The sequence below is a fragment of the Cricetulus griseus genome (genome assembly GCF_003668045.3).
Source record: "Cricetulus griseus strain 17A/GY chromosome 1 unlocalized genomic scaffold, alternate assembly CriGri-PICRH-1.0 chr1_1, whole genome shotgun sequence".
Classification (NCBI taxonomy): domain Eukaryota; kingdom Metazoa; phylum Chordata; class Mammalia; order Rodentia; family Cricetidae; genus Cricetulus; species Cricetulus griseus.
The window spans coordinates 212,941,720-212,956,244 of NW_023276807.1; the positions used below are offsets into that span (position 1 = coordinate 212,941,720).

A 14,525-nucleotide genomic window follows, 5' to 3' on the forward strand; every position below is an offset into this window, starting at 1 on the left:
CTAATGCCACTGTTCACACCAAGGAAGTGTCTGTTGGAGTCCCTGCTTTAATTCTTCTGAATATATATCCAGAAGCATAATGCTTGCTAGTGTAAATTCTAAATAAACAAATAATATATAGAGAGAGCTTGCATACACCTAAAGACTTGTGTTTAGAGCTGCTCCTACAAAGCTGAGGAGTGGATTGAAGGATGCTGAAAGTAAACTTAGATTTCTTTAAAATAGTTTGTTGTATTTTTGCTTGTTCACATGTGAGTGGAGATCAGGGTACAATTTTGTGCATTTGGTCCTCTTTTTTCCATCATTCTGTGGGTTTCAGGGCTTGAACTCAAGTCATCAAGCTTGCTCAGCAATCTTTCTAACCTGGTCTAACTCCCCAAAGAACAGCTGCAGATTTACTGCCTCATGGTATTGGGAAAAGCCATTTTGGTGAGCACTGGGTTATTTGGAAATATCCCCAAGGGAAAACTAGTCTCTAGGAAGAGAACTCTCCCAAAGTCACCTACAAAAGGCCTTGAGTTTCTTCATTTTCGTAGCTCCAGAATTTCCCTTTTTAACTGATTGATAACAGTGTCCTCGTGTGTCTGCAAAAGACTTACAGTTAGAATCATATAACAGGGGAGGGAATTTAAATATCATTTAAAAAATGAACACTGCCTGCTTGCTGGATCTTAAGTACATTTTTAAAAAACCAAAAATTTTGACAGATCAATGAAAATCCCGAACCCTTGTCTAATGTGCAGAGGTACACTGTAGCATTGTAGAAGCCAAGCTGACCCACACAAGCTGTATAGCTGAACTTACCTCAGACAACACTACTCTGAGCATTTTCTTGCTTTCCCCAGGCAAGGTCCGATGAGATTTCCTATTTTGGAGATTTGCACAGATTGACTGCCCCTCTGTCTATTCATACTTGCTCCCCCCCACCTCTAGTTTTTCGAGACAGGGTTTCTCTGTATCATTTTGGAGGCTGTCCTGGAACTTGCTCTGTAGACCAGGGTGACCTTGAACTCACAGAGATCCGCCTGCCTCTGCCTCCTGAGTGCTGGGAGTAAAGGTGTGCTCCACTAATACCCAGTTGTTTTCTTGTATCTCTTGAAAGAGTATAGTGTTCCTTATTCACATTCACCTTTGGTGTTATTTCAGTTTAAGAATATACTCCTAAACCTGGCAATGGTGGCACATGCCTTTAATCCCAGCCATTTGGGGGGTAGAGGCAGGCAGATGTCTGTAAGTTCAAGGCCAGCCTGGTCAGCAGAGTGAGTCCCAGAACAGTCAAGGGTACACAGAGAAACCCTGTCTTGAAAAAAAAATATAACAGAATATACTTCCAAAATGGCTTCCAATTATCATGCAAGAGATGCTAGAATGCTAGCCCATATGGCACCCTAAGTTCACGGTGACTTTCTTCTGGGGTAAACATAAGGGATGGAATAGTGGGGTCTTTTTTAAATAATTTATTTAACTTTATGTGCATTGGTGTAAAGGTATCAGATCCCCTGGAACTGGAGTTACAGACAGTTGTGAGCTGCCACATGGGTGCTGGGAATTGAACCTGGGTCCTCTGGAAGAGCAGTCAGTGCTCTTAACCACTGAGCCATCTCTCTAGCCCTGGAATAGTGGGGTCTTAAGGTGTATATGTGACTAGTTTTTCTACAGTCGGCTTTCCTTTCCAAATTGGATGAGTACGGTCTGTACGAACTCCCTCATCCATGGCCTTGACACAGGGCTTGCCTGTCAGACTTCCAGATTTTGACCAGTCTAGCAGGATGAAATGTGACCTTATGGTGGTTTGAGTTTGCATCTGGTGTAGTAGTGGTGTGCACCTGGGCAGGATGGTCACTGAAAGTTCTAGGACACTTGAGGTTACATGGCAACACCTTACAACCTCCGCCCCCCGTGGTGGTGGTGCATGCCTTTAATCCCAGCACTTGGGAGGCAGAGACAGGTGGAAATCACTCTGGTCTATAGAGTAAGTTCCAGGACAGTCAGGGCTGTTACATACATCTGTAGATCAGGCTACCCTCAAACTCAAAACCCCTTCTGCCTCTGTCCCCCAAGTGCTAGGATTAAAGGCATTGCCACCCACCATGTTCTGCTTTCATAGGTGTCTTCTATTGTTGGTGGAGCTATTTTGTTAATAGTATAGTATTTGATACAGAAAGGTGCAAACTGTTGGCAGAAGTTTTTGTGCTCCATCTACCAACTCCCAAATAACTGACACAGAGACTTAATATTAAATAGAAATGCTAAGTCAATAGCTCAGGCTTATCACTAACTCTTACACTTAAATTAACCCATATTTCTTTTTATTTATTTTGATTTTTTGAGACAGGGTTTCTCTGTGTAGCTTTGTAGACCAGGCTGGCCTTGAACTCACAGAGATCCACCTGCCTCTGGCTCCTGAGTGCTGGGATTAAAGGCGTGGGCCACCACCTGCTGGCTCTAACCAGTATTTCTCATGCATGTTTTGCCATGTGGCTTAGTACCTTCTAAGCATGGCATGCCCATCTTGCTTCTCCCTGCATTTGCTGGCAACTCCTCTGACTGTACCCTCCTCTTCCCAGCATTCTCTCTGTGTCAGACTATTTCACCCAATCCCTTCCTGCCTAGCTATCGGCCAATCAGCTTCCCCCCACACCCCCCCTTTTGTTTTGGAGACAAGGTTTCTCTGTATTACTTTGGAGGTTGTCTGCCAATCAGCTTTTTATTAACAATGAGAGCAATACACATTTACAGTGTACAAAGATCGCTCCACAACAGCAAAAATTATGAATATGCTTTTATTCCTTTTTTTCAATTACAGTGTGGTGTGTGTGTGTGAGTGAATGTGTCTGTGTGTGTCTCTGTGTGTGAGTGTGTGTGTGTGGTGTGTGTGTATGGGTCTGTGTGTGTGTCTCTGTGTCTGTGTGTGTGACTGTGTGTGTGGTGTGTGTGTGTGAGTGTGTGTGTGTGAGAGAGAGTGTGTGTGTGGTTGTGTGTGTGTATGTGGTATGTGTGTGTGTGTGTGTGAGAGAGAGAGAGAGAGAGAGAGAGAGAGAGAGAGAGAGAGAGAGAATGTGTCTGTGTGTGGTGTGTGTGTGAGTGTGTGTGTGTGTGTGTGTGTGTGTGTGTGTGTGTGTATACAACTTATGGGAGCTGATTCTCTCTCCTACCCTATAGGTCCTAGGGATGAGTTTGAACTTAGGCTGTCAGACTTGCTTGCAAGTACCTTCATGTACTGAGCTGGCTACCTCTCCTCCTCCTTTTTGAACAGGGTCACTCAGACCAGAATGGCCTTAAACTCATAGCAATCTCCCTACATTAGCATCCTAACTGCTGGTATTACAGGTGTGTGCTACCACTCACAGCTTGAATATACCATTAAAATAATAACCTTAAACAGGGTGTGGGGGCACACACTTAAATCCTGGCACTTGGGAGGTAGAGGCAGGTGGCTCTCTGTTCAAGGCTAGCATGGTCTACAGTCCTCCTGCTTCCCCAGTGCTGGCATTACCCCAGGCTTGTCCCCACCATGCTTTGATTGTTCAAAAGCTTTTATAGAATATAGTGTATAGTAGACATTGCCGAGTGGTTAAGATGATGGACTAGAATATAGTGTATGACAATTCAATGAATTAATATCCTATTGATAGACATAGACTGTTCCTGATGGTTTTATGGAGCCCAGGCTGTCCTCAAACTCACTATGTAGCTAAACATGATCTTGAACTCATAATTCTCCTTCAGTCTCTGTCTCCCAAGTGCTAGAATTACAGGCAGTGCCACCAAGTGTGTACACACACACACACACACACACACAGTGTCTCATGGCTGTGAATTTACTAAATAGCCAAGGGTGTCCTTGAACTCCTGATCTTCTTGCCTCTACTTCCCAAGAGAACTGGGACTTCCTTATAAAGCTGCTTTCCATTAAATCATCTGGTGTGTCAGAGGTAGCAAGTCTCTGTGTATTTCAGGGCCGGCCTGATCTACATGGTGAGAAACTATCTAAAACAAACAAACAAACAAGCAAGCAAGCAAACAAAACCAGAAAAATCTACCCCCCACAAAGCCTCATATGGATAACGTTTTAAATAATAAAAACTCTTTCCAGATTTGATAGAGAGATGAGACTGGCCACTCACAGCAGAGGAAGCTGGAATATGGTAGCAGCCCCAGAACCAAGGAAAACCCTTCAATTAGAGATGTTTCTATTAGGGGAAGGGTCTCTGATTATAACAGATTAGTGAAGGTACTAGATGGGAAATTAGGCTGAGATGTAGCAAGTGAATCCTATCGTCCTACCCTGTTTTGACTCTGTTAACCACTAGGAGCTCAGTGGTTTGGGGAAAGGGGTCCTAAAGAGAGGATGTGAGGCCTGGCTGACCCTCTCTACTAGAGCAGCCTTTGTCTGAAGTTAAGAAAACCCTAATCCTTTTAAAAGATTTATTTTTATTTTATGTGTTTGGATGTTTTGACTGCGTGTATGTGATCCTCTGGAACTGGAGTTACACGTAGCCATGTAGGTGCAGGGAACCCATCTGGTCCTCTGTGAGAAGAGCAATCTTGTAATGTCTCTCGACACACTCGAGCAAAGATGTTCTCAAGAGTCTAAATACCAAGGAGTTGTTAGGATGAGGGATAACTACCAAATAACCCTAAGTTATCCAGAGTGTGTGCACCAGCGTGCCTCCCACCACAGTGCAGAAGTTCCAAGTCCAACAGTGCTATTGTTGGTTTCTAACTTTTGCCAATTCAGTACATCCAATTTGTTCTAAAAACCAAACTATTAAAAGTGGTCACTACAGCTTTAACAAACGCCCTGGATTAATAATGAGCTTCAGAACTGTATGTACTTGTTGCTGCTTTAGATTTCATTTTCAAAGCAACTGCCCAGTTTTTTCTAAGACTCATTTTTCACTGGGGCTTTTTTTTTGTTTGCCTGGTTTATACTTGGGATAGTTGCTTTCACAGTCACATGCCTCCCCAATACCTCTGGTACTATGTGGTTTACTTTTTTCTCTGTACAGCATATTGTGAAGGTTTTGTCGATCTTCCTCGGCCGGCACTTTTGTAGTATATATTTCTGGTCACAATCCAGGAGATAGTCTAGGTTATTTCCCCCCAAAAGCTCCTGGTTTTGCACTTCATTTAGGTCTTTGATTCACTCTTTTTGCTTATTTTTGTTTTTTGGGTTTTTTTTTTTTTTTGAGACATGGTGTGGTGGTATTTTGTTTAGGATCTAATAAAGTTTGCCTGAAGATCAGAGTGCAGAGCTAGCCATACTAGTTAGCCATAGAGGCCAGGCAGTGGTGGCACACACCTTCAATCCCAGCACTTGGGAGACAGAGGAGATGGATCTCTGTGAGTTCAAGGCCACCCTGAGCTACAGGAAACTGATCCAGTCCTAAAGAGAAACAGCTCATACAAAGGTGATCACAGCATTTGGGATCCCATGCCTTTGGTCCCTGCACAGGGAGGAATATAAGGTGGGAGGAGACAGGAGCTTATTGTAGTCTGAGGAACTGTGCAGTCTGAGGAGGCCTTCTGAGGACAGGATCACCCCTTTGGTCTGAGCATTGGTGGAGGTAAGAACGCCAGTGGCTGGCCGCTCTGCTTCTCTGATCCTTCAACTTTTACCCCCAGATAGGGGCTCCAAATTTTTAGCTTTGGAGCCTAATCCTGGCACTCGCTCTGGAGACCAGGCTGGCCTGGAACTCATAGAGTTCCACCTGCCTCTGCCTCCCGAGTGCTGGGGTTAAAGGCGTGCGCCACCACCACCACCCGGTCTGACTCACTTGAATTTTGTGTGACATAAGAGTCCAATGCAGCCCGGCGTTGGTGGCGCACGCCTTTAATCCCAGCAGAGGCAGAGGCAGGTGGAACTCTGTGAGTTCCAGGCCAGCCTGGTCTCCAGAGCAAATGCCAGGATACGCTCCAAAGCTACACAGAGAAACCCTGTCTCTAAAAAACCAAGAGTCCAATGCATTCCCTTCCCCAGCACAGACAAGTTTCATCACCTCCTACAGAAAAGGCATCATTTCTCTGCGGGCCTTGCAGTACCTTAGGAGTCCCTTCCCCTTTTATCACCGATATCTACCTTGCCCATATTTTTTACAAACCACCTGACTGTTCTTAAGATTTTCGTATTCGCTGCACATTTTCGAAAACGTACGTTTAGGCTACCTGGGCTGTGAACGCTGACGTGAAGCAGACAGGACAACTTTTTCTAGAGCCCGGGGGGTAGACACTGCGCATGCGTGTGTCCCGCCCCCTCCCCGGGGCAACACGCAGGCGCGCCGTGGGTGCGCTCACAGGGGAAGTGCGCTTGCGCCGACCGACGCCCCGCCCCGCCACTCGCCCGCTATAAAACCTCGTGCCTTTCCTCGCGAGAGACGACTCGCTCATGCTCGCTGCGGGGGTCGGAGGTCAGGGCGAGCGTCTCCCGGGCCGAAGGAGGAAGATGGCGGTGGAATCGCGCGTTACCCAGGAGGAGATTAAGAAGGAGCCCGAGAAGCCGATCGACCGCGAGAAGGTGCGGGCCGCGGGCCGCTGCGGGGCACAGCCGGCCGGAGGCAGGGCGGGCGGGCGGGGGCGGGCGCGGCCTGCGGGCCGGTGGGCGGGAAGGCCGGGCGGCGCGGCCGAGCGTTGAGCTAGTCCCGCTTGTCCCCAGACCTGCCCGCTCCTGCTGCGGGTCTTCACCACCAACAACGGCCGCCACCACAGGATGGACGAGTTCTCCCGCGGGAACGTGCCCTCGAGCGAGCTGCAGATCTACACCTGGTGAGCCGCGCGACCGGGGCCTTGCGGGGGCCGGGCTCTGCGGAGGGAGGGAGGGAAGGAGGGAGGGACGCGGCCCGCCCGCCCGCCCGCCTCGGAGCGCTGTTAGCAGTGGCGACACGCAGGTAGACTAAAATGCCATCGTGAGATGGTAGGTGACCGGGGCTTGTTCTCAAGCGCTGGCGGTATGAAGAAGCCTCGAGTATCGCAGCACCACAAGTTAAAAGAGCGCCAGCAAACCCCAGTCCTTTCTGCTCTGGCCCATGGTGTAAATTTAGGCTCTTGTGGTGGTGGTTTAGTGAAGACGACTTAACACGTTTTATCTCTGCGTTGACTGCCTTGCTGCCGCCTCAGCTAGGACCATACAAACGTTTCCTTCATATTGTGTTGGGTTAACATCGCAATGGCTTTTGAAGAGCGGTAAAAACTTATATTTGTAGTGGTAAAACAACACGAAATTTGCCACTTTAACTTTTCAAAGTTGTGCGACGTCTACTTCTAAAATCCTTCCACACACCTCAATACTATAAATTCTGCACCTGTTAAGCGAGCGGTCATTTCTTATTACGGGTGGATCAGTGTTCGAGGCCAGCCTGGTCTACATGATGAAGTCCACAACAGCCAGGGCTACACAGAGACCCTGTCTCAACCTCCCCCCAAAACAAACAAACAAACAAACAAAAACAACTATTCATGTCTCCCAACAAATAAGATTTCCAACTTGCCAGGACTTTCCTTATATCCTGAGGATATAACATACTGCCTCTCTATACAGTGATGAGCTTTTCAAACAGGGTTATCTATATTTGTAGAGATTGTTCCAGAATCACGGGGATATCAAAATCTTGCAAAATTCACAGTTTTTATTTTAAAAAAGGAATGTAGTGTTTACTTAGAACCTGTGCCCATCTTTCAGGATGTCCCCTTAGGACTTTGGCTGATAAATTCAGGCCCACCCGGACTGTAAGTTTATTTAGTTTTTAAAAGATCGCCTCAAAACAAAAGAAAGTTCGTTATCTCACCTCAGAGTTTATGCCAGCCTTGAAGTTCACTGGAGGCAAAATTTAAAATTTCAGATTTAATTGCAGAATAGAATATGAATTCTGACAAAGTAAAACTCACCTGCAAAATTACATAAGGTAATAGTGTGAGTTGTTATTTCTGACGTTTTACCGCTCACTTGACTACACAGTGAACTACAGTTATCTGAGAAAATAAGATTTTACTTGAAATATACATAGGATGAACTGTATATTTTTGTGTCATAGTTTCAATATGATTTTTTTTCAATTTTTAATTTTTTTTTTATGTGTATGGGTGTTTTGCTTGCATGTATGTGTGTGTACCACATGAATGCCTGGTGCCCACTGAGGTCAGAAGTGGGTGTTGGGTCCCTGGAACTGGAGTTACAGATGGTTGTGAGCTGCCATGTCAGTGCTGGGAATTGAAACAAGGTCTTTGCAAGAGCGTCAGGTGCTCTTAACTGCCACGACAGCTCTTCAGCACCACTCCTCACAACCCCCGTGATATCTCTTAAACATTTGTTTTTTAGTTAGGCCTCAAGGTGGTGGTGGTGCACATCTTTAATTGCAGCACTTGGGCAGAGGCAGGTGAATCCTGTGAGTTCCAGGACAGCAGGATAGCCAGGGTGTTACACAGAGAAACCCCATTTTGAAAAAAGAAAAAAAAATGGGTTTTAGGTTCTGGAGAGAGATCTGAGTGGATAATAGTGCTCACAGAGGGCCAGAGTTCAGTTCCCAGCACCCATGTTAGGGAGCCCACAGCAGCCTGTTACTCTAGCTATAGTGTCATCCAAAGCACCCATCTGGCCCACATAGACGCTAGGCACACACACAGTGCACATACATATATATACAAGTAGAGTACTCATATACATAAAACAAAAAATAAATCTTTTCCAAAATCCCTCTTTAATTCTGTATTGCATACATGTGCAGAGAGGTCCACAGTGATGTTAATAGCACTGGTTATATTTTGATTGGGCTATAATTCATTGCATTCTAGAAAAGTAATATGTATGCATTCTTGCAATGCATAAAATGGCCTTTGGTCTGGAACATTGCCGTGGCAAAAGATAAGGGAGACCTTCCAGCTTATTTCTAGAAATATCTTTTCCTGTTTTTGGTTTGTATACATACTTCTTTGTTCTGCTTAACTGTGTTTACCACTGCTCTGTTTGTTCCCAGTGGGGAGGAAACAGGTGGCCATGCCTGTAGCAATGGAGGAATGCCAGCTTGGGTGAGCCTTTGCTGAGCTTGTATCTTTGTGAGCAAAGTATGATAATACAAGTAATGTCTTTCTTGGTGACTATGACACCTATAAGTCACTTATTAGCTTGACAGACTGGGACTTATCAGGTGTCAGGCATTGGCATGCTGGGCTGTACTGTTCATGCAGTGAGACCCTTCCCTAGAGGTGACAACAGGTGGCACTTCACAGCAGTTTATAGATTGGAGCTGAGGGTGTAGCTCAGTAGTACGTTGCTTGGGAACAAGAACTTGGGAACAAGAACCTGACTTCGACAGCTTTAACTAGGGTGGTGGTATTTTTTTTTTTTTAATTAAATTGGACTAGCAGAAGGGCATGTTCTGGAAGAGCAAATTCTATTACAGGAATATTGAAATATTTGGAATAGAAAATGGAGGACAGTGTGGTTGGTCATCTTTGGTATTTTCACTCCATGTATTTGAATATGGTGGTGTGGAAATTGATTGTACAGTTCACAGTAGAAATGCAATGGGCTCTTTGGTTCTTTTCCTTGATGCTGTTACATCAGTGTTCTAATTCTCAAGTGTCTAGTGTTCTGCCATTTTCCCCCAGCACTTTGCACAAAATGCTGTTTTAAGTTTAGACCTTGCATTTCACTTTTCTTGTTGTTATGAGCAAAAACAATATGTGAACGAGGTTGTTAAAACATTGCTAAAATGTTTACATTTTCAGTTCCTTTGTTCTAGATTGTGTTATATTAGTCCAAAAGACTATTTTTAGTTCTGAGTTCAGAAGTTTTTTTAAGTTGTATTTATTTTACATCTCAGCTGCAGTTTCCCCTCACTCCTCTCCTTGCATTGCCTTCTGCCACCCCCCCCATCCACTCCTCTGTTTCTGTTTAGATAAGAATTTTTAAGTTAATGGCTTGTGTTGTAAAAGGACCCAAAATTTCATGTCCTTGGCTTTAGGATTCATTCCATCTTTAAAAAAAAAAATAAATAAATCATTTTTTTGTTCTCTTCCTGCCGTTTTCTGTCTTTGTCTCTCTCCCCACTCTCCCTTCCCTTCCCCCAATGAACTTTCCACATAAGTTTTAAAAATCATTTTTTATTATTTTGTGTTGTGCACTGTGCAAGTACTACATCACTTGTAGAGGGCTGAGGGCATCTTTTGGGATATTTTCTCTCCACATTTACTTAAGAATTCTGGGGATTGAACTTGGGACAACAGTCTTGTGCAGCAAGTGCCTTTACCTACTGAGCCATCTCACTGGCAAATTTTCATTACACTTTTCTGTGTATATGTAGTGTATGGGAGTGTCATGGTACATGTGTGGAGGACAGAGGACAGGCTACTTCTCTGTTCTATCATGTGAGCTCCATGGATCGAATTTAGGTCATCGGGCTTGGCAGCAAGCAATGATACTTGCTAAGCCTTCTTGCCTGCCTCCATCAAGATTCTATTAGAGAATAAGAAATTTCATATCCTTATGAAGATGCTATCCCAGCACATTGATTCTAAGATGCATTCTAGTTTTAGAGGCTGCATTGTATGAGATTATATATCTTAGAAATTAAACAGTTAATTTGTGCAGTTGAATAACTTGGACTGGTTACTTGTGGGTAAGTACATCACTGAGCCAGATGATGCTGTGTAGCTTCAGAAGTGGTTATGTGGGAATCTCCTTAAACTCTTGCAGTAAGAGTTATTGATATTTTTAGCATTGAGGCCAGCACAGGAAATATTCAGAGGCAAATAATTTTTTAATTATTACTTGTGTGTGTTTGCCCACATCCCATGAAATGCTTGAGGAGGTCAAGAGGACAACTGTGGAGTTGGTACTCTCCTGACCTTTATTTGGGTTGACACGGTTTGCCAGGATTGTGCCACAAATTGCCTTTTCCCTGCCAGGCCATCTTGTGGGTAATTCATATAGTGTGAGGCCCTGGAATACAACTCAAGGATGTACAACTTGCTGTTTTTTATGTCCCTGTTACACTAATGTTTATTAATCGTATTATCTTTTCAAAAACCTTAGGATGGATGCAACCTTGAAAGAACTGACTAGTTTAGTAAAGGAAGTCTACCCAGAAGCCAGAAAGAAGGGCACACACTTCAATTTTGCAATTGTTTTTATGGATCTTAAACGACCTGGATATCGGTAGGTGACTTGTTACTATTTCTGTACTCTCTGGAGTTTGCAGGACCCTTTTCTGACAAGATGAAGTTATCAGTCTATTTCAGGCTTCAGTGTTGGAATTATAGGCATATCATATGATACCATGCCTGGCTTTAGGATACTCTCTTTAGTGGTGGTGTCTATAGGCTTATATTCAGATCTGGCTTAGCTTGAATGTAGTGCTTAAATTCTGGAAATCTGTTGTGTAGAGACCATTTCATGTTCTCTGTAGTCTATACTGTTCCATCGATGCAGTTCTAGTCTATTAACGGCTGATTTCCTTCACTGCAGAGTTAAGGAGATTGGCAGCACCATGTCTGGCAGGAAGGGCACTGATGACTCCATGACCCTGCAGTCACAGAAGTTCCAAATAGGGGATTATCTGGACATAGCCATCACTCCTCCAAATCGAGCACCTCCTTCAGGACGGATGAGACCGTACTAAATTCTATTGACTTTCTTCAAGTTATTTTTCAGCCAGTTTGTAAAATAAACTTAATCTTTTCCTCCCTTGAACCTTGCCATTAAGCCTTTAAATTTTAAGCAAATTGTAACACATTTATTTAGGAATTAGAGTTGGATGTACTTTGGTATATTAAAGTCTGTATGTTTTAAGTCCTCCTGTAAAATACGAAAAGTGCTCTTAGCATTCTGTGTAAAACTGTTGTGAAATACATGTGTGCAATTAGCCCAGGTGTGAAGTTAATGGAGACCTGGGAACAGAGTCTCAACCATGAGGGCATTTTAAGCCCTCAAGAGGCAGAACAAGAAAGCCATGGGGTTGTATAAAATGGTACAGTCAGTTTGTGGTATTAGACTATAGGCGTGTGTGAATAAGACGTTGAAAAAACCATCTTGTGTTGGAAAAGCTTGGCTCGCTTAAATAACAAAATAAAATAGGTGGCAAGAGCTAGAGAGACGGCTCAGTTTAAGAACACTTGCTACTCTTGCAGAGGACCCAGGCCCCACCCAACATCTGCATGATGGCTCACAACTCTAACTGCAGTCCTAGGGGATCTGACCCACTCCTGACTATAGCACCATGCATGTGTTGAAGAGAAGAAATGAGCCAAAGCCTAAGGTTCAATCAAGGTTTACCTTGAAGAGCTGAGAATGGAGGGAGAGGGAAGGAAGCAGTCCTGTGAAGTGCTGGAAAGCTGTAAAAGCTTTAGAGTAGGACCTGCAGGGCAGGAGAGATGGCAGAGCAGGTCAGTCATGCTGATGTGTGTGTGAAGGGCAAGGGAGGAGGAAGAGAGCTAAATAGTTATTCTCTGACATGAAGAACTGGATTTGTTCTACCACTTTCCAGCTTGTATAGGACAGCTTAGCTGTGTGTGCCAGGACTGTACAGAACATACTGCCAAGTACCGCCTAAAAACCTCGGCTGCGGTGCGGGGACTGACTCTTGGCTGGTAAGGCTGTACTTGCTTGAGTTCAGGGCAGGCATTTGAAATACTGACCTGACCCTGCCTTACTGAATTCATACACAATTACAAACTCCAATCTTAAAATACTTGGCTATAGTTTCCACCTTAAAGGTGGTTAAGAGCAGTAGAATGACTGCCTGTCTGGTTTGTTGTCTTAAACACTTGTCAATGGCTGTGATTTCCTAGGGTTGGCAATGAAATAAGCTAAAAGTATTTTTTAGGATTAATCTTGACCAGGTAACCATTCTCTGAAGACAAAATCACTGGATTCTTTTCTCCCCCAAATAAGGAAATCCCTAGGGGCAGTAAGCTAAAACCGAAGATAAAATTACAAGTATTTATTTGGAGGAAGGGACTATGAGTCAGGACAACTTTGGGTGTTGGTTCTCTGCTTCCACCATTGAGTCCCCAGGATCAAACTCAGGTGGTCACACTTGGTAAAGGCTCCTTTACCCACTGAGCCATCTCACTAGCCCAAAGAGCAACTTGACATAATTTTGTTATTTTGGGTGTATGCATGGGCCTTTCAGAGGTCAGAGGGTAGTTTCAGACCCCCAGAACTGGCATTGCAGACACCTAGTAAGGCTGCATGTGGATGCTGGGAACCAAATGGAGTCAGTCCTCTGCAGAAGCAGCAAGTGTTCTCCGTAGCCCTTGTTTTTGAGAATAGAATTCATAGATCTGATTTTGGGGGGGGGGGGTGTCCTGTGTATATGATTGTCTTACTGGTTGATAAAGTACTGTTGGTCAATAGGAAAACAAGATAGGTGGGACTAGGAGTCAAAAAGGATTCTGGGAAAGGTAGGAGAAAGCACAGTAACCATGTGAGCCCGGCAAGACAGGACGCTTGCTGCTGGCGTCTGATAAGTCTTATAAAATAAACAGGTTTATGATAATTTAAGACTGAGCTAGCAGATGAGAAATCCTAGTCATTTGGCTAAGCAGCATTTGTGCCTAATATAAGTCTGTTTGTGTTACTTGGGACCTTAACGTGGCGGTGGGCGGAACTTAGGGCGGCCTGGCGGAAAGACTTATTGTTAGAGATATTACCTGCCTCTGCTTTCTATCCTGGGATCAAAGGCATGCGGGACCATACCCAGCACAAAGCATTTTTAATAGTAAACACTTAAATCACTTTAGTAATTTGTCTGGGAATGTTAACATAGTCATTACCCTGGAAGGGTGCTGTGGTGAAACTTTTTGGTTTTGTTTCTTGGACAGGGTTCTGCTGCATAGCCCTGGCTGTCCTGGAACTTGCTCTGTAAACCAAGCTGGCCTTGAACTCATGGATCTGCCTGCCTCCACTTCCACTGACTGGCTTGCATAGCCAGGTGACTTCGACTTGGCACAAGGCTCAGTGTCAGTTATTTTCAAAGAGGGAAGCACTGCCTGCAACCTCTGCTCTGCACCTTGGGTGCTCGGACGTCCTAACCCTATTCAGCTGCTTTTAACACTTCCAGGGAAATTCATGTACAGTAACGTAAATAAAAACTTTTGAGATGGTATCTCTACTGTAGTCCTGGAACTCTATGTAGATCAGGATGGCCTTGAACTGACCATCCTGCTATTGGATTTACAGGTCTGGTTTTAACCAACTGGAATAATTTGAATATGAATGAGGTGAACTTTGCGAAAGTACTTAGAAACTGGCTGAAAACTTGCAGTGTTTCTAATTCACTCCATTCAAGCTTTCCAGCAGTGACAACAGGTAAATTAAATACAAAGATCAGAGACAGGTGTGGGGGGGTTAAGGATGAAAAGAATAAGTGTCATGAAATAATTGCTGAAACTACGTGGTACAATTCTAGTGATAGTGTGAGCTTGCCATCTCCAAAAATGGGAGGTGACATTTCTCCTCCAGATAAAGGACTGTTAAATGAAGGGCTTTTGTGGTGCTAGGCATCAAATGCAGGGTCCTTCACATTAAA

At 44.3% G+C, this 14,525-nt stretch overlaps 1 protein-coding gene across 1 annotated transcript; it reads left to right on the plus strand.

Annotated features, from left to right (window-relative positions):
• Positions 1–6,355: 6,355 nt before the first annotated feature.
• On the plus strand, positions 6,356–14,102 carry Sap18 (Sin3A associated protein 18). The gene is made up of 4 exons (XM_027390456.2): positions 6,356–6,517; positions 6,656–6,765; positions 11,030–11,152; positions 11,462–14,102. Exons 1-4 carry the CDS (start codon positions 6,389–6,391, stop codon positions 11,613–11,615), a joined length of 516 nt encoding a protein of 171 aa, XP_027246257.1. The 5' UTR covers positions 6,356–6,388; the 3' UTR covers positions 11,616–14,102.
• The last annotated feature ends 423 nt before the right edge of the window (positions 14,103–14,525 follow it).

What these genes read in the sequence shown, in the direction of transcription:
- Sap18 (XM_027390456.2), top strand. Translation starts at nt 6,389, where the DNA reads ATGCTCGCTGCGGGGGTCGGAGGTCAGGGCGAGCGTCTCCCGGGCCGA. An exon ending in GAGCTGCAGATCTACACCTG is followed by an intron (nt 6,766 to 11,029) that starts GTGAGCCGCGCG and finishes CAAAAACCTTAG; the next exon opens with GATGGATGCAACCTTGAAAG. An exon ending in CTTAAACGACCTGGATATCG is followed by an intron (nt 11,153 to 11,461) that starts GTAGGTGACTTG and finishes CCTTCACTGCAG; the next exon opens with AGTTAAGGAGATTGGCAGCA.